Source organism: Leptidea sinapis, chromosome 30, assembly GCF_905404315.1.
Source record: "Leptidea sinapis chromosome 30, ilLepSina1.1, whole genome shotgun sequence".
Taxonomy (NCBI): domain Eukaryota; kingdom Metazoa; phylum Arthropoda; class Insecta; order Lepidoptera; family Pieridae; genus Leptidea; species Leptidea sinapis.
Genome location: NC_066294.1, coordinates 10,930,474 through 10,955,167, shown reverse-complemented (window position 1 = coordinate 10,955,167; position 24,694 = coordinate 10,930,474). Strand labels below are relative to the sequence as shown.

At 35.1% G+C, this 24,694-nt stretch overlaps 1 protein-coding gene across 6 annotated transcripts in view; it reads right to left on the bottom strand.

Moving 5' to 3' along the window:
• Nucleotides 1-1,048: 1,048 nt before the first annotated feature.
• The window catches only part of LOC126973797 (uncharacterized), a 106,503-nt gene continuing 82,857 nt past the window's right edge, over nucleotides 1,049-24,694 (bottom strand). For 2 of the 6 annotated variants that reach the window (XM_050821121.1, XM_050821122.1), the window contains exons 5-10: nucleotides 10,712-10,915; nucleotides 9,372-9,611; nucleotides 8,161-8,385; nucleotides 7,052-7,255; nucleotides 5,987-6,184; nucleotides 1,049-2,219 (exon numbers count right to left, since the gene is read on the bottom strand). In XM_050821121.1, coding sequence (XP_050677078.1) covers nucleotides 2,168-2,219; nucleotides 5,987-6,184; nucleotides 7,052-7,255; nucleotides 8,161-8,385; nucleotides 9,372-9,611; nucleotides 10,712-10,915 — 1,123 coding nt within the window. In that variant the 3' untranslated portion in view covers nucleotides 1,049-2,167. Of the gene's footprint in view, nucleotides 2,220-5,986; nucleotides 6,185-7,051; nucleotides 7,256-8,160; nucleotides 8,386-9,371; nucleotides 9,612-10,711; nucleotides 10,916-13,491; nucleotides 13,732-18,319; nucleotides 18,521-24,694 lie in introns of all 6 variants that reach the window. The other 4 variants (XM_050821126.1, XM_050821127.1, XM_050821125.1 and 1 more) reach the window with 3 other exon arrangements.

Genomic DNA, 24,694 nt, shown 5'->3' with positions numbered 1-24,694 from the left:
TGTACAATACTTTTTTATTTTGAGACAAAATAAAATGTTTGTATTTGAATTTGAAATTTGCACTCTGTTTAATAAAATATACAATATTGTATGTAGGTACTGTCATTGTTTTGATCAGATTATTTTGAAAGTGTATAAATTTACATTTTAAGCATTCTTGTGTTATAATTTAATTAAAAGGTAAATCGTAAATATAAAATGAAAAAAAAAAACCAGAAGGACTGAGAATTGAACCCTGCGGAATACCAATTCCTACAGGTTCACCCGAAGACCGTTTGTCGTTTTCAATGATTATCTGAACTCTTTCGCTTAAGTTTGATTTGAATAGATTTAGGGCTGATTTTTCTTTCCATAATGCTTTAATTTCAGAAGTAAAGTTTCATGGTGGTCGGAGTCAAATGCTTTGAACAAATCACAAAATATACCTTACTCGTGATGTGACACTTCCAGGCGTCAAACATCTGCTTAAAACCTGCATTTATTGTTGGTCATCTAAATCTCTCTTGGTAAATATATATTGTCCCAATTAAGCTTCGAGAAATTGCCGAAAGAACTCATGATCAACGATGTGAATGCTTCGGTGTGGCTCCGCGTAAAATGCCGTATGCTAAAAAATGTCCCCTGAATTGCAATTGGAATTGGATCAGAGATCGGACTAGTGCGTAAGCAATATCTGAATTCGGTCCGAGATTTCTAGATCTGTATTTTCAAGGATACGGATCGGACTCTGATCAGACGTAGTGCAAAAGCGCTCTAACCGTAATTGGAGTAAACATTCTGTCAAATTCCTTACAGAAGGATTTGAAAAGTAAGTTATAGTGAAAACTACTACTTTCACCACAGTGTAAAAATGGTAAGGTATTTACCAAATTATTTCCAAACCTTTCCAGACGGCTACCACTAACTGATACAATAGCAATAGCTTATCATGCTTACCTCATGAGTTCTCATCATAAAAAAAATATATTTGATTCCAAGTGTAATAAGGTAAAACAAACAAAGTTCTCAAATTTTTATTTATTTCAAATTATTACAAATGGCTATGTATCAAAATATAAAAATATACAACTACTCGTAATACAAAAATAAGTAGCATAGATTTTTAAATGAAAGAATATAATGTGTTAAACATGTTAAATTAAGTACGAATACACCTTAACATTCTAAGTAAGCTTAACTTGAATGTTTATTGTACATAAATGAATCATGCAGTAATTAATTCAAAGCAGACAGCCATAAGTAAGCAAGATAAAACATGAATCTTAAAATAAAATTGAAATCTAGGCAAGAAAGTGATTTGTGTTTAAATAAGAGTGATTTAATCAAACAAATAAATAATGTAAGACTTAATATAGAACGAAACATAAGTAAGACATTTTTGAAGACCAGTAAAACGCACTTGTGAATTCCGCAGCATTCCTAGATGATTACTGCTATGAATATTACATTTAAAAACATTACAGGAATTAGCATTACAATCTATTAGTAATCGTATCTCTTACAAATGTAATACTTTATCAATATATATATGTTATAATTTGTTATTGCAATAAAATATTTTATCGAAATGCTACCAATAGCAAAAAACAGTAATAGGACAGTACGTTTACTTCATACTTAGCGCTCGATCGAGCTTACACCGTCGCTAAGCAATCTAGGAAGACAAAACTATTGAGTGCCACGCCGTACGCATTCTAGACTGGTCGCCGCAGTCCTCGTTAAATTACTACGCCTAACCCGAGTGTTCCGCACTGACGTCGCGTAGGTATAAATTTTAGGGAGACCACTGAGGAACGCAACTGATCTTTTACTTGTATTGTGACAATAGGTACTTAAAATTAAACAGTGATTATAATATGTTACGTTACGCGATGATAATAAGTCTATCGCAGTTTGCACCTTCCACCTTTTTTATGCGTTAAAAGCACTCGATTTTGATCAATAATTTAGAAGAAAAAGCTAATAATTTTCGAATTGAGGTTTGGTTAAAACCTATAAAAGCTCCAATTAAAATATTTATTGCCAATACGAAGTTAATAAAGCTGTCGAGGAGTATTGCTTTAATAATTTGATCCAGTTATGCAATCAGCAACACCGAAACATCCATATGTCTGCACTTAAAGTAACCCTTGACACCTAAAATATGAACAAAATTATGTGAATATCATTAAGAACAATATTGTTCAGAGTTGTTACGGTAACATGCGCACGACCAGCATCTGGAAAAGATATAAATATTTATTTTTACATATAAAATCAAAAAAATAAATAAGAATTGTTTTGGCCCACTCCATAACTTTCTCAAAATTTTCTCTCGGCACGGGTTTCGATGCTTTTGCGAGAGAGACTCAAGGCCAGCAACTGCATTAATATCATGTTGCTGGCCTTCAATATATTATTGATACACAGAAGAAGCAATGTAGGAAAGAGCAAACGGGGGAAAGTAGATATGTATGCTGCACCCAGTAAACAAGCTGGTGGTCCACTTCTGAAATTTGTCAAGAAGTTCAACCAATGGATGTGTGAATGTGTGTGGTGTTCGCTATATCGAGGCCAACTCTTAATTAGTGTACCAGGAAATTGCCAGCCGACGGACCATGGCGGAAACCGTACTATCAGTCGTGTATCAACTTATAACCCTCTAGTTATATCAAAAGCAAGCTGGCTTTTTTTTGAGAGAGGAGGAAATACTGTTACGTATTTACGCCCCGGAACGGGGAGTAATATGTCGGACTCGAGTGTCCGCGTAAGCGGACACCCCATACCGACTAAAACCTTCTCTATGCTGTTAGCCCTGGCTTCTACAGCGAAGAAGGACGTGGGCCGTGGAGGCCGCAAAGACTACGCAACAACAGGGCGTCTCCTAAAGAGACTTGAACCTCGGACCGGCTGTGTGCTTGTTGGAAGGAGAGACAATGAAAATGAAGATGAAGGATAAAAGATTAGAAGAACACACTCGCCGGCGAGTGTGGTGATGTTTTGTGTAATGTATGAAAGTGTGTATGTGTTTATGAGTGTATGTATGTAAGTAGAGTATATGTTTGTGTGCATGTATGTTTGTGTTTGGGTCTGTTTGTGGAGTGTGTTTGTGATTGTGTAAGTGGTGTATGTCAGTCCGTCAGTCAGTCCGTGAGTGAGTGTGAGTGGAGTGAAACGCTTGCAGGACGAGGACTAACGTCTCGTCGGGTATCAAAAGAATTTGTGGTGTATCTAGGTTGCGGGCCGCTGGCCATCGTCAGAGTGACGAGTGCCAGTGGTTTGCGGCGGTTGACCGCGCCTACGCCTGCGAAGGCGGTGTGTGCGTGTCTGTGTCGGTGTTTATGCAGGTGCCGCGTTCGCGATGGTGATGTCGTCGATCAGGGTCTACCGTTACGTGCCTGGGACGTCTTATTGGGTTGAGACTATAGTGAAGGAGGGTGTACCCACATGCCTTCCTAACCAAGATGTTGGGATGGTTAGGCGCCTTGTCAAAGAAGCGTCGCGAGATCTCTTTAAAGTGTTGAGCTATCGTCGGAAGCTCTAGGTCGCGGTGAAGATCGTTTTGGATGATCCACGGGGCTCCGGTTGCCATGTGCGTGAATTTATTTTGAACTACTTGCAAACGACGTAAGTAGCTCGGTCGGGTGTGCGCGAACACGACCCTTGCGTATGACAAGATGGGCCCTACGATGGTTTTGTACAGCGTCACTTTGTGTTTGAGCGGAAATTTGCTTCGCCCACACACAAGTGGATAAAGGCGACTGAGGACAAATCGGGCTCTATTGCATACCGTATCGATATGTTTCTTGAAGTTCATATTGCTGTTGAACGTTACTCCTAAGTATTTGTGATCCTTCACCAACGGTATGGGTGTTTCATACAATTTAATAACGTCGGTCGATCGTTTTTTAGCGCGGATGCTATTCGCGTTACCGAAGAGTACCGCTGCACTCTTGGTGGGGTTCACTTCAATCCGCCATTTTCTGAACCAGTTGCCTAGTTCATCGACGGCGGCTTGAAGCACTTTAATGTTTCTGCTCAAGGTTGAGCGGTTCAAAAGAGCGGAACCAAAGTAGAGTGCCTTATCGTCAGCGTACTGAGCGAGCTGGACACTCGGAAACTTGGGAATGTCACTCGTGAAGAGCGAGAAAAGAGTGGGAGAGAGGACTGAACCCTGTGGTATGCCAGACCTGCTGGGTGTGGGTGAGGATAAGGAGCCCTCTACTCGATATCGGAAGGAACGATCCGTGAGGTAGGCTCGTATGATGCGCACGAGCCTGTCCGGCACTCCCAGTTGATACAGCTTGAATACTAAGCCGTTGTGCCATACCTTGCCGAAGGCCTTTGCGACATCGAAAAACACGGCTGCCGTGGTAGCGTGAAATTGACGCCGTATGAGAATGTACTCGGCGAGTCGGTGAGCCTGCTGGGGACACGAGTGAGCGGTTCTGATTAAGCTCCGCGATGTAATGATTAAGACGCGCGAGAATTAATCTTTCGTAAAGTTTCCCGATCGAGTTAATTAAGCTAATAGGCCTATAGCTACTCGGATTAGCTTTAGGTTTATTGGGTTTTTGGGATACCGATAACAATGGAATCCTTTCATTGTTCGGGGAACGAGCTATAAGACAAAAGAATATTGAAAATGGTAACCAATAAAGTAATAAGAGTCGAGGGTAGGATTTTAAGAACCCTATTGTTTATAGTGTCGGGCCCCGAGGCCTTCTCGGAGTGAAGCTCCTTAATAATTAGTTTCACCTCTAGAGCGGAGCGACGTTCAACTTCACGATCAACTTCGTCAACGTGTGTCGGGTCGGCTGCTGCATTTGGAGAGCACTGACTCTCGAGACTATCGGTGAGGCATTCAGCCTTCTCATCGTCATCAAGCGCCGGCTGCAGTCCCGGTCTATCCAAAGGAGGCATGACAGTGGGCGGCTCCTGTTTGAACGCGGGAGGCAGCTTCCAGAAAGCCACATGTGATGGCTTAAGGTTGCCGAGCAAGCGGTCCCAACGTTCGCCGCGGAGTTCCGCGATACATTCCCGTACCACCCGCTGTAGCTAGCGGAGGTGGCGCCTATTCTCGACCGACGGATACCTATCGTAAACTCTGTGCTTCTGCGTGAGTAAGTCCCTGACCTCTGGTGGCAGGCTTAGGCGATGCGGTTGCATCGTCGGGACCTGCCTGGAGCAGGTCTTGATCCTGTTCTGGATGTGTGACGTCACATGAGAGATAGCACTGTGAGCCATGTCAATCGAGTCGATGACGTCCGGTATAAGGTCAAGGTCGTCGGACTTGATAGTCTCGAGATCCTTTTCCAGCCGTTGCTAGTTGATCACTGTTTTCGTCGGTGGTTGAAAGTTAACCGGTGGGCCTAGATTTAGGACGACGGGCCGGTGGTCTGACTCTAATTCGTGAAAAACTTCGATTGAATTTACATTGAGCGTTACGTTTTTAAGTAACGCAACGTCTAGTATGTCGGGTCGGTGCGCGACCATATCCGGATATCGTGTTGGTTCGTCAGGTGCTATTACTGAAAAGTTCAGCGTGTCTGTAAGGGAATCTAATAAAATTCCGTTTCTATTTGTGGCTCTACTGCTCCAGCTGGAGTGTTAAGATCGACTATGACTGCGGCCCCGTGGACGAGTAATGCATTGATATCTGTGTCTAATATTTGTTTTTTAAGCGGAAGATAAGCTGATATAACAGTGATCGGCTGGTGATTCGCTATATTGACGCGGATGGCAGGGGCCTCGATGTTAGTGAGGACCGGAGGATCGATAGGTATACAGTGTAGAGACCTTATAAAATAAATGAGGGTACCACCCATACGGGTGGTGCGATCATTCCTGACTAAGTTATAATTAGCGATACGCGGATCGCGTATACGTGGTTTTAGAAATGTCTCTTGCACTAAGAATAGGTCTAATTGATGTTCGTGAGCGAACTCCTTCACCAAGTCTAAGCAAGTTGGCGGAGCATTGGAGAAATATCTGAAATACTACTTACCCAATTAAACATGAAAAAATGGCAAAGAAATAAGTAGTCTTGGAAGGTTTCCCGTCCACCTGTATGATATGGATGCCATTATAGCCGCAGACTTTTATTTGAGAGTTGGGTCCCATTGTGTTGCTATGGATGTTAACGATAGGTTTTTCAGTCAGTTTTTGGTAGGGGTTATTGTAAGAATCATTGCTCATTTTTGATCTGCAATCATAATAATAATACTTCAAATAAATTTTATTATAATATAAAGATTTTGTCTTTATTAGAACAAAAATGACAACATTTTGTCCTAAAACTTTGAATGGAATCCTAGCGAGTTTTCGCTTCATTGAATTCAATTATAATATATACTGCTAGACGCAATTTTTTAGGTGTATTAAAAGTTTTAAGAAAAAGGCTTAGTGGACACAGTAGGTAAGTCGAGACAGTACTTCACTTCAAGCCACCGTCTGCAACTATCATCATCAATTGGAAACTCCCCAAAAGAATTCCATGATGATCGGTCCTACGCTGCACTCAACCAACGCATTCCGGCGATCTTGACCAGATTGTTGGTGCATGTCGTGGGGGGCCTATCAACACTGCGTCTTCCGATGCATTTATCCTCATTATGTTGACGCCTATTATTCTATAACGTTTTCTACATGTTTTTTTCAAGAATCTTCTTGCCTCACACAGTGACTTTATGGAATCAATAACCGGCTGCAGTTTTCTCGAACAGATACAACTCTTGGAACTATAAGCATACAGCATACTCCAACCTAATAGGCGCGCTACGCATATCTTGACCCCTTGATGTCCTTGGGTGGTTGCTTTACAACTTCCCATCACGTAAGTCTATTGCCCATTTGCTCCCATTTATATAAAAATTCCTTTGAAAAATTCTTGCCTTATTACGCTTTGTAGGATGCTTGTAAAGCCCACTTTTGGATGAAAAAATATTATGAGGTTATCAAGCTGTTTGCCTGATAGTAAGAGATAAGCCCTGCTCATCACAATAAAGTGCTCAGGATTCGTGAGAAACCCAAAATTCACAGTCGGTATTTCCCTTTTTTTCATTTTACTTACCCAAGTAAACCTGAGACAATCCTTACTGAAGGTTTGCTATCCACTCGAGTACTGATATGTTCGAGGCAAAGACAGCCGACTGTTATTTTACAGTTGGTTCCCAACGTGTTGCTTATAATGTTGATGACAGGTACTCCATTCAGTCCATGCGGTGACTTCACCTGTGGCAGACTCGTGGCAGATGATTTAGTCTCCATTTTTGATCTACAATTAGAATATTAAGCGAGTGAAGTTTTCGTCGGTTTTGAATGTGAGCACGTGCTTCCCTCTTTCATCATTATAGAAAATTAAATTAAATTGAGCTACGAATTAAGAGCTTGTAAAATTGGGCAGAAAAAATCCGGATGAAATATGTAATTACTTCTTAATGAAGCTTTACTTATCCATGCGTTTCAAAAGAGCTACTGGAAACCAAAGCGCTGGCAACTATTTCGGCCAATGGATCAGACCCACAGTGGAAGTTCTACCAGTATTGTTGGTACACTTCTTCGTTGTATACTGCCATGTATTTGATAAAATAATAATTTCTTAATTTTATATAATATTTAAACATATTGTTGCGGTCCTAATAAAACATATTAAGTGAAAGAATCAATCTTACACAAAGCAGGAATTCTACTTACTATACTTATTTTACTAACTTTCATAATTAGCAGTAATTTGACATAATTGGCCTTACCAATTAAAGTAGCATAAGTTTCTACCAGGGAGTAAACCAAGAATATGCAAATGTATGTATATGTTTTTTTTAATTATAAGGCTTAAGTCTTGATTTGTGTTAATTTTTATACTAAATTTGGAGCCCAATGACATGAAGTTGGACTTCTAAACTTCTTAAACATAATTAAAATTTAAAATATGTGATAATAAAGTGACTTATGTAATCCAAGAATGTGCTGGGGTAGCCAACCAATGGGCAAAACCTTAGTAAATACAAGGTTGCTCCAAGAAGTCCGCGAACACCCCAGGAGTGTTCTGAACTTCTGGAAAGACCTGGGCTGGTTGGAATGATAGGCCAACACTACACGCAAAATGACAGGAGCCCCTTACCAATGTGATGATAAAAATATCCATTGAACTTTATCTTATTAAACTTATCTACTACTTACCCAAATAAAAATGAAGTTCTTACAGTACCCTTTCTTTTCACTATTATTTGAGCGTCAGGTTGTAATGTGTTGCTGTTGATTGTAATGACATTGCCTCCAGTTAGACCAGGCTGTACTTTAACTTGCGACTGGCTATTGAGTTGATCAGAAGGCAGTTGAAGACTAGGGTACGGTGGAAGCTGGTGCTGGGATGAGTAATTGTAATATTCAGTGGCCTTTTCTGATCTGCAATTGGAATACAATGTTAGGTAGTATATTTATACATTTGAAGTTTTCCTGCTACTCAGATTCGAGAATTTCAAATTGAAAAATTATAATGTTGTATTTTTTTAAAATCATGGCAATGCAACAATAAAATTGAAAATCACAAGTTAGTATAACTAGCCATTAGATTTTAGGAAGGGTTTTGACGAAGCTTAGGGCTTAAGAAGGGTAGGATTTGAGTAAAAAATTGGTGCTGATATGGATGGTCAGGTCAAAGGAGGTGCTAAATATTATAAATGCTCCGGGAAGCAAAAGTTTCGAGGGAAATTAAGTGAAATTAAGGAGAGGCAAAAAAATAATAAGGGAGTGGACTGGCATCAAGACAGTCCAAGAACTATTCCGCCTAGCCATGGACAAGGCGTAGTTTATAAAACTGATTGCTGACCTACAGTAATGGAGAAAAAGGTGGAAAAGAAGATGTTTAGGCAGTCTGTGAGATGATAGTGGTAACACTTTGAATTCTGACTGATTGGGATTATAATATTTTTTAATAATATCTTTAGTACAGCGGAATCGCTGTACCATCCTTTTCTCGAAACAATTCAGTACATTTTTTGTTGATGGAGAAGGAGGACAACCGAGCGTACGGGTCACCTGGTGTTAAGTGATCACCGGCGCCCACATTCTCTTGCAACACCAGAGGAATCACAGGAGCGTTGCCAGCCCCCTATTTTCGACCCCCTATAACTACGTTGTGGATAAAATTAGAAGCCTGAATTTAAAATCACTTGAACATAATGAATCTACCACCCATTTAAAATTTTGTGCCCCAGACAGTAATGCTAACACATTACTGCTTCACGGCAGAAAAAGGCGCTGTTGTGGTACCCATAATCTAGCCGGCATCCTGTGCAAAGGAGCCTCCCACCGGAATGTCAAACCAAGCATAAAAATATCTTTTGGCTTATTCTGTTACGCATTGTACGATACTCCTTAATAGTACTTACCCAATGAAACATGAAGTTTTCGTGAAATGTTTCGTCTCGAATCGTGTACTTTTATGTTCGCTGCAAGTGTAGCAGACTAAAATTTGAGAGTTGGATCCTACTGTGTTGCTGTTGATGTTAATGGTAGGTATATCAGTCAGTCCATGGGGTACCTTTACTTGGGGCTGACCCGGATCGGAAGGCTGCTGAGGATCATCATACGATTCCTGGGATAGATTACTATTATTGCCCTTCTTAGCACTGCAATGAGAAATGTATTATTTTATTATTTTAGGTAATATATCATTAAAGTATTATTTATTTAATTATACATAATATAAGTTCACTGCAAGACCAAGTCCACTTTACTTAAGCCATAAATGACACCATAATAAGCTTCGTCTGCCAATAAGCCTGTCTGTTTACTCCAGTAGAAATGTATATATCTATACATTTCTACTGGAGTAAACCAGTTCTTTAAAATTTTATTGGTCAATAGGCAGCAATGAAAACATTTTTTGGGTTTAAGCTGCGTATGTTGAATTTAGAGCCCGAGTTGGACAGTGACATCAGTGGAGTAGCAGTTAAGTAATTTTTTAAGCCCAGATGAAAAAGGGGTTTGCTATAAGGGTTAAGATTAAGAGGAAATTATTCAAGCAAATGACATTCGACTCATTTGGTTGTAAAATTCTTCACTACTCTCTCTCTCTTGCGACCAACTGGCGCCAATTCTCTTTCACTATCTCATGTACGGAAAACCTGAAATAGGTTAGCTTTTATAGATTTGCAGTGTAAATAAGTAGCAATTATCACTAGGTAACGATACGTCTTCACAGGCGCCCAGTATCACTACATTTCTACTTCAGCTTTTAAAAAATGCAACGTTCGATTATCGACTTTCAGTTGTTTTTTTTATTTAGCTTAGACAGAAAAGATGGATACTTCGAAAATACGAGTGTTTTTTGTATCGACGCGGAACTAACGCGACATAAACAGTTCGCAATATCATGTTTTTTTCGAGACTCTTCTTGCCTCACACAGCAATTTTGTGAAATCAATTACCAGCTACCGATTCCAAAATTGTTACGACTCTGTGAACTTCAAGCATACTACATACTCTCAACGAAGTACCGCTTGACCCCTTGATTTCCATGGCCAGGCAAGCCTTACCACTTCCCATCACGTGAGTCTCTTGCCCGTATACCCCAATTTATATAAAAAAACCTTTGAATTGAAAATGAGGTGATCAATTTGTTCGCCTGATGGTATGAGATAAGCCCTGCTCATCACAATATAGTGCTCAGGATTCATGAGAAATCCAAAATTCTCAGTCGGTAATTCCCTTTTTTCATTTTACTTACCCAAGTAAACCTGAGGCAATCCTCACTGAAGGTTTGCTATCCACTCGAGTACTGATATGTTCGAGGCAAAGACAGCCGACTGTTATTTTACAGTTGGTTCCCAACGTGTTGCTTATAATGTTGATGACAGGTACTCCAGTCAGTTCATGCGGTGATTTTACCTGTGGCAGACTCGTGGCAGATGATTTAGTCTCCATTTTTGATCTACAATTAGAATATTAAGCGATTGGAGTTTTCGTCGGTTCTGAATGTGCATACGTGCTTCCCTCTTTCATCATTGTAGAAAATAAAATAAAATTAAGCTATAAATTAAGAGCTTGTAAAATAAGGCAGAAAAAATCAGGATAAAATATTTAATTACTACTTAATGAAGCTATGCTTATCCATACGTCTCAAATGAGCTACTGGAAACCAAAGCGCTGGCAACTATTTCGGCCAACGGATAAGACCCACAGTGGAAGTTCTACCAGTATTGTTGGTACACTTCTTCGTTGTATACTGTCATGTGGATGATAAAAGAAAAATTTCTTAATTTCATATAAAAATTTAAACATATTGTGGTCTTCCTAATAAAACATATTAAGTATTAAGTAGTAAGTTAAGAATCAATCTTACACAAAGCAGGACCTCTACTTACTATACTTATTTTACTAACTTCCATAATTAAAAGTAATTTGACATAATTGGCCTTACAAATTAAATTAGCATAAGTTTATACCTGGGAGTAAACCAAGAATATGCAAATGTATATACATATATATTTTTAATGGAGGAGTGTTCTGAACTTCTGGAAGGACCTGGGCTGGTTGGAATGACAGGCCAACACTGCACGCAAAATGGACCCAACTTAGCGGTCTAATTGCGGAAATTGTAGCCCCTTACCTATGTGATACTGAAATTATCCGTTGAATTTTATCTCATTAAACTCATCTACTACTTACCCAAATAAAAATGAAGTTCTTACAGTACCCTTTCTCTTCACTATTATTTCAGCGTTGGGTTGTAGTGTGTTGCTGTTGATGTTAATGACAGGGCATCCAGTTAGACCAGGCTGTACTTTAACTTGCGACTGGCTATTGAGTTGATCAGAAGGCAGTTGAAGACCAGGGTACGGTGGAAGCTGGTGCTGGGATTAGAAATTGTAATATTCAGTGGCCTTTTCTGATCTGCAATTGGATTACAATGTTAGGTAGTATATTTATACATTTGTTGTTTTCCTGCTACTCAGATTCCAGAATTTCAAATTGAAAAATTATAATGTTGTATTTTTTTTAAATCATTACAATGCAACAAAAAATTGAGAATCACAAGTTAGTATAACTAGCCATTAGATTTTAGGAAAGGTTTTGACGAAGCTTAGGGTTTAAGAAGGGTAGGATTTGAGTAAAAAATTGGTGCTGATATGGATGGTCAGGTCAGAAGAGGTGCTAAAGATTATAAATGCTCCGGGAAGAAAAAGTTTCGAGGGAAATTGAGTGAAATTAAGGAGAGGCAAAAAGATAATAAGGGATTGGATCCTGTCATCAAGACAGTCCAAGAACTATTCCGCCTAGCCATGGACAAGGTGTAGTTTATAAAACTGATTGCTGTAATGGAGAAAAAGGTGGAATAGAAGATGGCTAGGCAGTCTGTGAGATGATTATGGTAACACTTTTAATTCTGACTGACTGGGATTATCATACTTTTTAGTAATATCTTTAGTACAATGGAATGGCTGTACCATCCTTTTCTCGAAGCAATTCAGGACATTTTTTGTTGATGGAAAAGGAGGACAACCGAGCGTACGGGTCACCTGGTGATAAGTGATCACCGCCGCCCACATTCTCTTGCAACAACAGAGGAATCACAGGAGCGTTGCCAGCCCCCAATTTTCGACCCCCTATAACTTCGTTGTGGATCAAATTCGAAGCCTGAATTTAAAATCACTTGAACATATTAAATCTACCACCAATTTAAAATATTGTGCCCGAGACCTGAGAAGAACGGGCGCAAGAGACTCAGCGGGTATTTTTAAATATAAAAATATGTATACTATAAAGTAATATCATACTATATAAATATTTAATTAAATAGTCTGAGTGTTCGCTCCTTTCCCAGTCTGTTCGTATATAAACATAATTGCATTCAAACAATAATGTCGCCTATAGTTGATCTGTACGTCTAAAAAATATATTCTTGAACATGTTTCTATCTACAACCAAACTATGAAATAATAACCTTGTGCTGTATGTCCAGGATGATACGATATGGGTATCGACATTACACTATGTATACAGCGAACTTAATGATAACTCTTTTGCAACGAGCTTTCTTCTGTGACTAAAATAATGGATTTATAAGAAATAGTATCGTATTCTAAAAAAGTTAAATGGACAAGCACATCATCTGATGTAGTACTGAATTTAAAAAAAAATATGGGTAGAGACGAGCAGGACGTTCAGCTGTTGGTAATTGATACGCCCTGCCCATTACAATGCAGTGCTGCTCAGGATTCTTGAAATACCTAAAAATTCTGACTGGGCACTACAACTGCGCTCTTCACCTTGAGACATTATTTATCAAGTCTCATTTGCCCAGTAATTTCACTAGCTACGGCGCCTTTCGGACCAAAACACAGTAATGCTAACACATTACTGCTTCACGGCAGAAAAAGGCGCCATTGTGGTACCCGTAATCTAGCCGGTATCCTCTGCAAAGGCACTGGAATGTCAAACTATGCATAAAAATATCATTTGACTTATTCTGTTACGCATTGTACGATACTCCATAAGAGTACTTACCCAATGAAACATGAAGTTCTCGTGAAATTTTTCGTCTCGAATCGTCTACTTTTATGTTCACTGCAAGTGTAGCAGACTATAATTTGAGAGTTGGATCCTAATGTGTTGCTGTTTATGTTAATGGTTGGTATTTCAGTCAGTCCATGGGGTACCTTTACTTGGGGCTGACCCGGATCGGAAGGCTGCTGAGGATCAGGATACGATTCCTGGGATAGATTACTATTATTGCCCTTTTTAGCACTGCAATGAGAAATGTATTATTTTATTATTTAAGGTAATATATCATTAAAGTATTATTTATTTAATTATACATAATAATATAAGTTCACTTCAAGACCAAGTCCACTTAACTTAAGCCACATATGACACCATAATAAGCTTCGTCTGCCATATCTATACATTTCTACTGGAGTAAATCAGTTCTTTAAAATTTTATTGGTCAATAGGCAGCAATGAAAACATTTTTTCGGTTTAAGCTGCGTATGTTGAATTTAGAGCCCGAGTTGGACAGTGACATCAGTGGAGTAGCAGTTAAGTAATTTTTTAAGCCCAGAAAAAAAAGGGGGTTGCTATAATTTTACGTATGTCAGTCTGTTCCTATTTTTGATCAGGATCTGTTCATTCAGAGATTTTTTCAATTTTTGCTATCAAAAATCACAGTCATAAATTATAAGGGCGTAATTTTTAAACGCTTAAATCCTTCAGTGAAATGATTCGAGCAAATGACATTCGACTCATTTGGTTTCTAAAATTCTTCACTACTCTCTCTCTCTTGCGACCAACTGGCGCCAATTCTCTTTCACTATCTCATGTACGGAAAACCTCAAAAAAGTTAGCTTTTACAGATTTGCGGTGTAAATAAGTAGCAATTATCACTAGCTAATGATACGTCTTCACAGGCGCCCAGTATCACAACATTTTTACTTCAGCTTTTAAAAAATTCAACGTTCGATTATCGACGTTCAGTTGTTTTTTTTTATTCAGCTTAGACAGGAAAGATGGATACTTCGAAAATACGAGTGGTTTTTAAATACGAGTATCGACGCGGAACTAACACGGCATAAACAGTTTGCAATATCAAAACAATGTTAAAACGCTTCCTTGATGGAAATTTCATTTGAAGAACGTGAAGAACGTGAAAGAAAACTATAACTAAAGACATCACTGTTGTACCAATTACACAGGGCCGTCTGAATTTGTTTAAATCTTACCTATTTAATAAATTGCATGTAGTGCCTTTAGAGGAAAATAACCCCAATGTTTTATATAATAATTTTTTTAATTTATTTAATACTGAATTTAAAAAACTATTTAGATAGAAGACCATTGCAATTAATACTAATACCAAATTTAGCGAATGGGCTACAACTGGAATTCATAAGAGTAGAATGAGGCTCTATAGCCTCTATGATGAAAAAACTTTCAACCATAATCCACTCTTTCTGGAATATGTAAAAAAATATTCAAAAACATTTAAACATGTTTGTCAAGCAGCAAAATCTTTATACTTAAGAAATAAAATAAGACATTCTAACGATAAAATCAAAACTACTTGGAAAATTATTAATCATGAAACTGGTAAAACAAAAGACCAAAACTCTAATTTTAATCTAAATATTAATAATGTAATTGTAAACTCAAACTTAGATGTTGCTAGAGCTTTTGAAAATTTCTTTACCAATGTTCCCATATCTACCACTAAACATTTAAACTTATGTCCAACCAGGGCAATATCATTACTTTCTGCAAATGTTACTAAATGTTCAAATAATTTCCAATTTAAGTTTATTAATATCTCGGATATTATAAAGTCATTTAAAGAGATTAATGTTAAAAAGACAGCTGACCTCTGGGGTATATCTGTTAAAGTAATAGGCTCTCTGATTGATATAATAGCACCTGATCTAGCCCTAATATTTAACAAATGTATAGTCTGTGCCACATTTCCAGACCTCATGAAGCATAGCAAAATAATACCTTTATTCAAGTCGGGTTGCTCATTAGATCCCTCTAATTAAAGGCCTATTTCAATTTTGCCTACCCTGAGTAAAATATTTGAAAAACTAATACTGTGTCAACTATGCGCTCATTTTAACAAAAATAAAATTATACATGATAAACAATTTGGATTCACTCGGGGACGTTCAACTGTTGACGCAGGTGTTGCATTAATGGAACACATTTTTAGTGCTTGGGAGGATTCACAAGATTCTTTAGGAATCTTTTGCGACCTTCCAAAGCGTCTGATTGCGTCCAACATGAAATTCTAATCAGGAAATTGCAACACTATGGCATAAGAGGAAGTGCATTAAATTTATTAATCTCATATTTGAATAACAGGATATAGTATGTTGAAGTTAATAGTGTAAGGTCTTCAGGCTCCGTGTTAGGAATGGGTGTCGCGCAGGGTTCAATTCTCGGACCATTTCTGTTTTTAGTTTATATCAATGACCTACTCTATCTTATAAAGAACACACATGATAAAGGATTGTTTGCGGATGATACATCACTATTATTTAAAGTTAATCGACATGCAACTACTATTGAACATGTAAATAATGCTATTTATAAGGTAGAACAATGGCTCAAAGTAAACAATCTTCTTTTGAGTGGTAAGAAAACGAAATGCATAAGATTCGTATTACCAAATGTAAAAAAGATTAACACACATATTAAATTAAATGGAGAAATGTTGGATCTTTTAAATAAGACAGTGTTCTTGGGTATAACTCTAGATGAGAAGCTTCAGTGGGGTGATCATATATCTGCCTTAGCAAACAGATTAAGCTCTGCAGCATATGCGGTTAAGAAGATAAGAGAACTGACTGACATAGATACGGCCAGAATAGTATATTTTAGTTACTTCCACAGCATTATGAGCTATGGTATCCTTTTATGGGGTAATGCTGCTGAGATCAATACGATATTTGTGCTGCAGAAGAGAGCCGCTAGAGCCATTTATAACATGGGATCTAGAATTGCGTTAAAGAATAAGTTTAAAGAAATAGGTATTATGACAGTGGCCTCACAATATATTTACGAGAATTTGATGTTTGTACAAAAGAATAAAAATAAGTTCACAAAACTAAGTGACTTACATAGTATTAATACTAGAAATAAGGGTAGATTTGCCATGCCTGCCACAAGACTCCATAAAGTCAGTAATTCTTTTAGGTGTCAGTGTGTTCGCTTCTATATTAAACTCCCCGAACATATAGCAAATATGTCTATAAATAAATTCAAATCCTTCACAAAAAGTAAATTAAGCAGCAAAGGCTATTACAATATCCAAGATTATTTAAATGATAAAGCAGCCTGGAATTGAATTGATCTACTTAAGTGTGTTTTGTTTTATGTGATTTTAATTGTTTGATGTTATTTATATTACTTATTTTAATTGTTTGATTTTAATTTTATCTGTTTGATATTATTTAGTTATTATTATGAAATTTAGTGTATGACTGAACTTAAGCCATTGTAAATCAATGTTATGAGTTCAATAAACGTTTAGATTTAGATTTTTTGATTTTGAAGGACGTGGTGCGTTCGTTGGGCGGTCTTCCAAGACCACCCAAACAGGTGAATAGCGATGAATTGAAAGAGATGGTGGAAGTCGATCCGAGCTAAACTAACCAAAAACTAGCAGCATGGTTTAACGTTTCCTTACCAACATACATTGACAATGACAATCAATGACATAAAAAATATGAAAAATGGGTGCCTCACGATCTAACTGATTTGCAGAAAGAAACGCGTGTTGAAATTTTGTTGCTTTGTTGAATCGATACAGTAATGAAGGAATATCGGATCGAATTGTGACCTGCGATGAAAAGTGGATTCCTTACGATAACCGTAACCCAAAAATGCTATAGCTGACCCCAGGTCTAATTGCGAGACCTCATGCAGCATGAGAAACCGTTTTAACTCTACAGGAACTGTAATTGGAAACCATTCGTCACCCTCGTATTCGTTAGACCTTGCTCCAACGGACAACCATTTTTTTTGTGAATTGGTCCATTTACTACATGATAAAAAGTTTTCTCGTGTGACGGTACAAAATGCTTACATACAGTTTTTTGAATCTACATCACCACAGTTCTATCGTAAAGGCATAAATGATCTTAAATAAATATGTCTAATAAAAAAAAAATATTTTCAATTTTCACTACAAATCGGCAATTTAATACTTTAACCCCTAATATGTAGATAGAACGTCATTGCTTTCAAACGATGAATATGCGTTCATTTTTGCCAGAAATATCAAAGAGTTCATTAGGGAGCCCGATAAAATATAATATCAGGCATAAGAACTAATCAACGAATAAGTATACATAAATTAACAAACTATTAGAATATATTATAATATGATAGGCTTTTGATACGTATCACGATATTATAAGGAAACCTATTAGAGGTGCCGCATTGCACGGTGCCGTCGTCCATGCACATATTATGTAGAATAGGGGTATATTGCACCATCTCAATTTCTAAATATTATTTGTCATAACCTCAAAACAATAATAATTAATATCTACAATTTCAAACTTTATATTTTCAAAACTCATCCTCATTGATGTAAATTTTGAAACTTTTTCGATTCTCATCTTTAGTCGCTATTGGTTATTTTGCCAATGAATGTTCAGTTCATAATTTGAAATAACACGAAATATCACAACAAATATTGTGAATTAATCGCCCTTTAGTGAACAATATATAAAGTTCATGATTTATTTTTGATAATTTAAATAAAAATTTAGTGTTCAAGCTGAAACAAATTTTTATACTTTAAAAATATGTTTTTTTATAATAGATTCGTATGTTGACGTACCTGGGGCGAATATTGATATATTGCCAGCAAGACCCACATACTATTATTCTTTCATTTGGTGCCAACGTTCTGCCGATGATGTTGATGACTGGTTCATTCACTGTGGTCTGGCTTGCGGCTGGGTCGAAAGACTGTTGAAGACCAGGATGCGGAGGAGGTTCCCGGGGTGAGTGATTATTATATTCGGTCGTCATCTTTGACCTGGAATAAGAATATATAGAAAGTTAGATGAACTTTATATAGATATTGTGCGTTTGTATACATCCGTGGTCTTCAGATGAGTAATGCTTATGCACTGCTGAATAGCGGAGAGAGTGCTATACGTAGTAGCTCTATTAGACTAATGAATAAATTATTGAAAGGAAAAGACACAACGGCGTGGCGCTTATTTCTGCCGTGAATTAGATAAGGTTCATTTTTTCCCATTCCGCGGAATTTTTAAGAGAGTTTTAGAATTTAGAAACTTATATCAGACACACAACAAGTTTCTTTCAGCACTAGTCGATGATTTCCGAATAGATACCTGCGAGGATATACCAGTGGCTCCTTTGCACAGGCCGGCTAGATTAAGGGTACCACGACGGTGCCTTTTTCTGCCGTGAAGTAGTGATTTGTAGGCATTAATGTGTTTCGCTCAGAAAGGCGCCGTAGCTACTGAAATTACTTGGTAAACTAGACTTAACATCTTATGTCTCAAGGAGACGAACGCAATTGTAGTGCCACTCAGAATTTTTGGATTTTTTAAAAAACCTGAGTGCCACTGCATTATAATAGGCAGGGCGTATCAATAACATATGAACAATTACGTAATTAATGGATTATATGAATTTGATAGTGTTATACAAATAATTTGATAAGAATTATCTGACTAAAAGAAGTTCATTAATTAACGTTTAGCCCTAAGTTTTCTAGATTGCAGAAAAAATATACCAAATAAATAAAAGCAATTGTGTGGTTTTATGAAACTTCCTTTACTCCTTAGAGAATCATTTTCTCCTTTAATATAAAATTAAAATATAATGTGATAAGAAACCTTGGTCAGGGGTGTGGGTTTTGAACATACTCCCCCTCTTGGGAACTAGAGCTTAAATCTGGCGCCTTAGACCGCGCGGCCAAACTAACTTGAAAGCAGTAGTTGAAATTAATCATATAACTTCATCCCTACTACAATTGGTGGAACATTGTTTATAATCTTATATCTCAAAATTTTTCCTCATACCTCCTTCCACATAAAGTATCTATAACAAAATTTTTTAAATAACATTTTTTGTGTGGTTCTAATAATACAAATGATTTTCTAATCATGCCGTTGGAATTGCGAGATCCCTATCACGCTATTTATTGGATTTTTTTACTAATAATGCATATTTATCTGTAAATTTTCTTACGCCTTTATTTAAAAGTAAAATGCTTATAAATTTTATTCGCTTTGTCGTCTTTCAACGTGTGTATCAACCACTTCAAGATCCCCATTTATTTAAGAATTATCAAACGTGTTACAGACCGATGAACATAATAATGTTATTATAATTATTTTGTCGTTTAATCGTACCAAGATTTTTTTTTATAAATTATGGAAATGATAATGCATAATATTATGTAAAGTGAGTAGTAGGGATTCGCCGGTTCTGGCTCACAGTAGTGGGGATTCGCCGGTTCTGCCTCCCCGGTTCTGGCTCACTTGTTCGAGATGCCTACTAAAAAAAAAAAAAAAAAGTTTGGTGTCAAACTGGGGGTTTTGATGTATTTCCGAGCGATTGCGCTGATCCGTTTTTCGATATCCCTTATAGTTTCAAAGTTAGCTTTTTAAGTTAAACAGAACAATACTCATTACTAATCAGTGGTAATTAACCTAATGATTGGTGAGCGACTCAATGTCGATTCTTTGAAAGTGATAGATGTAATTAGTAAATTACCTCTCACATTCGTTACTACGATTAAAACGACAGTTTTGTGTTGTGTTTATTATTAAGTTAACAGATGATATAAATAAAGTATATAATAAAACATCGTTGCAGATTGTATCATTTTAAAAATATTTGATGAAATCATTCAAACTCTTCTTATTAAACTTAAAGTATAGATACATTAAACAGTACTCTCAACACATGCTGCGGTAAATAAATTCTTTACTCTTGTAGTTTTGTAGATATACTTTCTGCAATTGCTTTGTAAAAACCTCAGCTGGCATCCCTGAGTTGGACGATCATATGAATTGAAGTATTGTCCAATACCCTGCTCACCAATGTGTATTGCAACCCAGTGAGAGCCTGGCTTATTTTCACTATCTACATTGCTGACAATATAACAGGGCGTTACAACGTATATCGACAATCGGTTTGCTGCGTAAACATTATTTTGAATACTGAGATCAATTTTATTCAAATAATTCTGTATCTCGATTGTATTCGTATTACCTTAGAATAATGTATTTAAAAGTTATTGGATTACAACTTACAATAAAACAAAAGATCATTTTAAGTACATATTTAATTTCAAAATGATAAGGCAATATAGTACTAAGTTTAACTAAAACGAATACACACCCTTACAAACAATCAATTCAAACAAAAAATCAATCAAACGATCATACATAAACATAACTGTGGTAATCTACTGAAATATTATGATTTTTATCAATTTTATTGTACAAGAGCTTACTCAAAACGAACTTTGATTTATGAAATATGTAACTTGAGTTAAGTGATAAAGCTCTTTGTCATTTTCTTAATGTAACAAATTTTGGGATAAATAAAATACACTCCTCCTCATCCACATCCACACATCTCCTCATCGGGTCATTAATTATTTTTAGTATTAGTTTAAGATTTTTCTTCCGCCAAACATATTATAGAGATCAGGTAGTTATATCTTGAAACTAATTGACATGGTTGAGATTGTATAAAGGTTTCATTTCATCAAAGCATCAGGTGATTTAGATACAATTTGTGTCACTGACACTATTCAAAAATATTATAAAATTATTTACGAAAACTGATTTTCCACACCCACACACAATGCACCCTCTACTACAAAAAGGGTTCATATAATATAATGAGACTATTTATTGTTAAACTACCATTTATTGATTATATTTAAATAGAACAATCTATAAGTAAAACAATATACAGTATCTACATCATAACTTACTCCACAAGTTATATATCTAAATAAAAGATGTATCTACTCTCATTCTTTTCAAAAAAATAATTCAAACTTAAAACTTATATAACATTTATTTTATTTTATGATGACTCCAAGCTAAGGTATCAATATAATTTGCTTAAATATACCGTTTGGTATGACAAACTAGATTTATTTATGCTTTATTGACTTAAGTCTATGCATTGAACAATATTCATTCTTATTTTTAAATAGGCATTATACATTTTCATATACTTACTTAGTAACACTTATAAAATTTGGAGTTGCATTTTCCCGCAACATCTTACACATATCTATCTAAGTCCTAGGAATTCATTAAATATGTTAACTTTGTTCCATCTTTAAAATAGCCTAACTATTATTATTTTATATATTGAGTTTTAGATAACAAAATATTCTTTCTGCATTGTCAGATGTTTCGAAACGCAAGTAAATCAGGTTTTATATCTCTTTAAAAATTTATACATTAAAATATAAGTATCAGTGTACAATAATTTTAATATATTTCGAAACTTATTTAACATATAGTTATAGTATAAGTCATCGTATTAGAGTTTTAGAAATATCCAATATACCTGCAATATACCAAATAAATATGATTATTGAGGAACAATTTAGTCTTTTGTAATTGAACTGCAACCAATTTTCATTTTAAAATAGATAAACTTTGGAATTCTATCTTGGCAATTAAATCATACAGTGCAATTATACATTTACTCTTTTTTTCAATATTTTCCATTGTTATTTAAATATTTGAGGTATTCATTAATTTATAAGAATCTTTTCGAAATCAGATGTAGGTAGCTTGCATGTTTGTATTTAAATCCATGTAATTTTGTAACCATGCGCTTTGTTTGAATTTTAAAATTCTATGATTTTTTTATAATGAGACGATTTATTGTTAAACTACCATTTATTGATTATATTTAAATATAAAAATTTATAAATAAAACAATATACAGTACCTACATCATAACTTACTCCACAAGTTATAAATCTAATCTATTATTTTCAAAAAAATAATTAAACCTTAAAACTTATATAATATTTATTTTATTTTATGATGACTCCAAGCTAAGGTATTAATATAATTTGCTTAGATATACCGTTTGGTATGACAAACTAGATTTATTTATTCGTTGAGTGAAAATATTATGCTTTATTGACTTAAATCTATGCATTGAACAATATTCATTCTTATTTTCAACATCTAATACATACGTTTAGATCTAAGTCCTAGGAATTCATTAAATATGTTAACTTTGTTTTCATCTTTATAATTATCGTACCGTACTTCTTTTTATTGACTTTTGGGTAGCAAAAAATTTTTTCTGCAGTCAGAGGTTTTGAAACGCAAATGTAAATCAGGTTTTATATCTGTATAAAATTTTTATATATTAAACTATCAGTATCAGTGTACAATAATTTTAATTTATTTCGAAACTTATTTAACTAGTGAAAGTCATCGCATTAGAGTTTTAGAAATTTTCAATACATAAAATCCCAACTAAATAGGTTTATTGAAGTACAATTTAGTTTTTCGTACTTGAACTGCAACCAAATTTTCATTTTAAAATAGATAAACTATGGAATTCTATCTTGGCAATTAAATCTTGTACAATTTTACATTTAATCTTTTTTCAATATTGTCCATTGTTCTTTATACATTGAGTTATTCATTAATTTATAAAAATCTTCGAAATCAGATGTAGGTAGCTTGTTTATGCATGCTTGTATTTAAATCTATGTAATATTTTAACCATGAGCTTTGTTTGAATTTTAAAATTCTATGAATATTTTGTTTTTTTCTGTGGGTGAGACATTGCTTTAAATTTCTAAAGTAAATGACATATGTATTTTTATTACGAAGGTTTGGAACAAATTTTATGCTTTTTGTATCATCAATACTTACATTTTATCATTTTTGATAGAGTTAAAAACATTTCTGGTGATTCGAATGTTTGTAATTTGTAAGATTTACTTACTCTTAATTTAATATGACGTTATTCTATTACAAAAAGCTGATCATTAACTGTGACGTTTTAAAAGTAATATATAATTGCATTACGTTATTTTTATATAGGTTAATTGTAAGATGATTTGAGTAATATCTTTTCCGTTGTTCATGCATTAAATTCTATTGAAAAAGTAATTGATATTATTCCACAAACGTAAGAAAAATACAAGGCATTCACAAAAACTATAAAAATAAATAATCGTAAAATTCAACTGACATGTTGATTCGTTTAAATTTTTTCCATTCAGTTTAGACAAACTTGTCAAATATTTGAAGGAAGAACAATTTCAAAATTTAAGACTAAATTTTCCAAATAATAATAATTTTTTACGTCTTAGAAAAAAAGAATTGATCCATTTGAATTTATAACGCCACACGATTGCTTAAAACTTTCAGAACTCCATGATCGTTTAATATATAAAAATTTTATACAGATATAAAACCTGATTTACATTTGCGTTTCAAAACCTCTGACTGCAGAAAAAATTTTTTGCTACCCAAAAGTCAATAAAAAGAAGTACGGTACGATAATTATAAAGATGAAAACAAAGTTAACATATTTAATGAATTCCTAGGACTTAGATCTAAACGTATGTATTAGATGTTGAAAATAAGAATGAATATTGTTCAATGCATAGATTTAAGTCAATAAAGCATAATATTTTAACTCAACGAATAAATAAATCTAGTTTGTCATACCAAACGGTATATCTAAGCAAATTATATTAATACCTTAGCTTGGAGTCATCATAAAATAAAATAAATATTATATAAGTTTTAAGGTTTAATTATTTTTTTGAAAATAATAGATTAGATATATAACTTGTGGAGTAAGTTATGATGTAGGTACTGTATATTGTTTTAATTATAAATTTTTATATTTAAATATAATCAATAAATGGTAGTTTAACAATAAATCGTCTCATTATAAAAAAATCATAGAATTTTAAAATTCAAACAAAGCGCATGGTTACAAAATTACATAGATTTAAATACAAACATGCAAGCTACCTACATCTGATTTCGAAAAGATTCTTATAAATTAATGAATACCTCAAATATTTAAATAACAATGGAAAATATTGAAAAAAAGAGTAAATGTATAATTGCACTGTATGATTTAATTGCCAAGATAGAATTCCAAAGTTTATCTATTTTAAAATGAAAATTGGTTGCAGTTCAATTACAAAAGA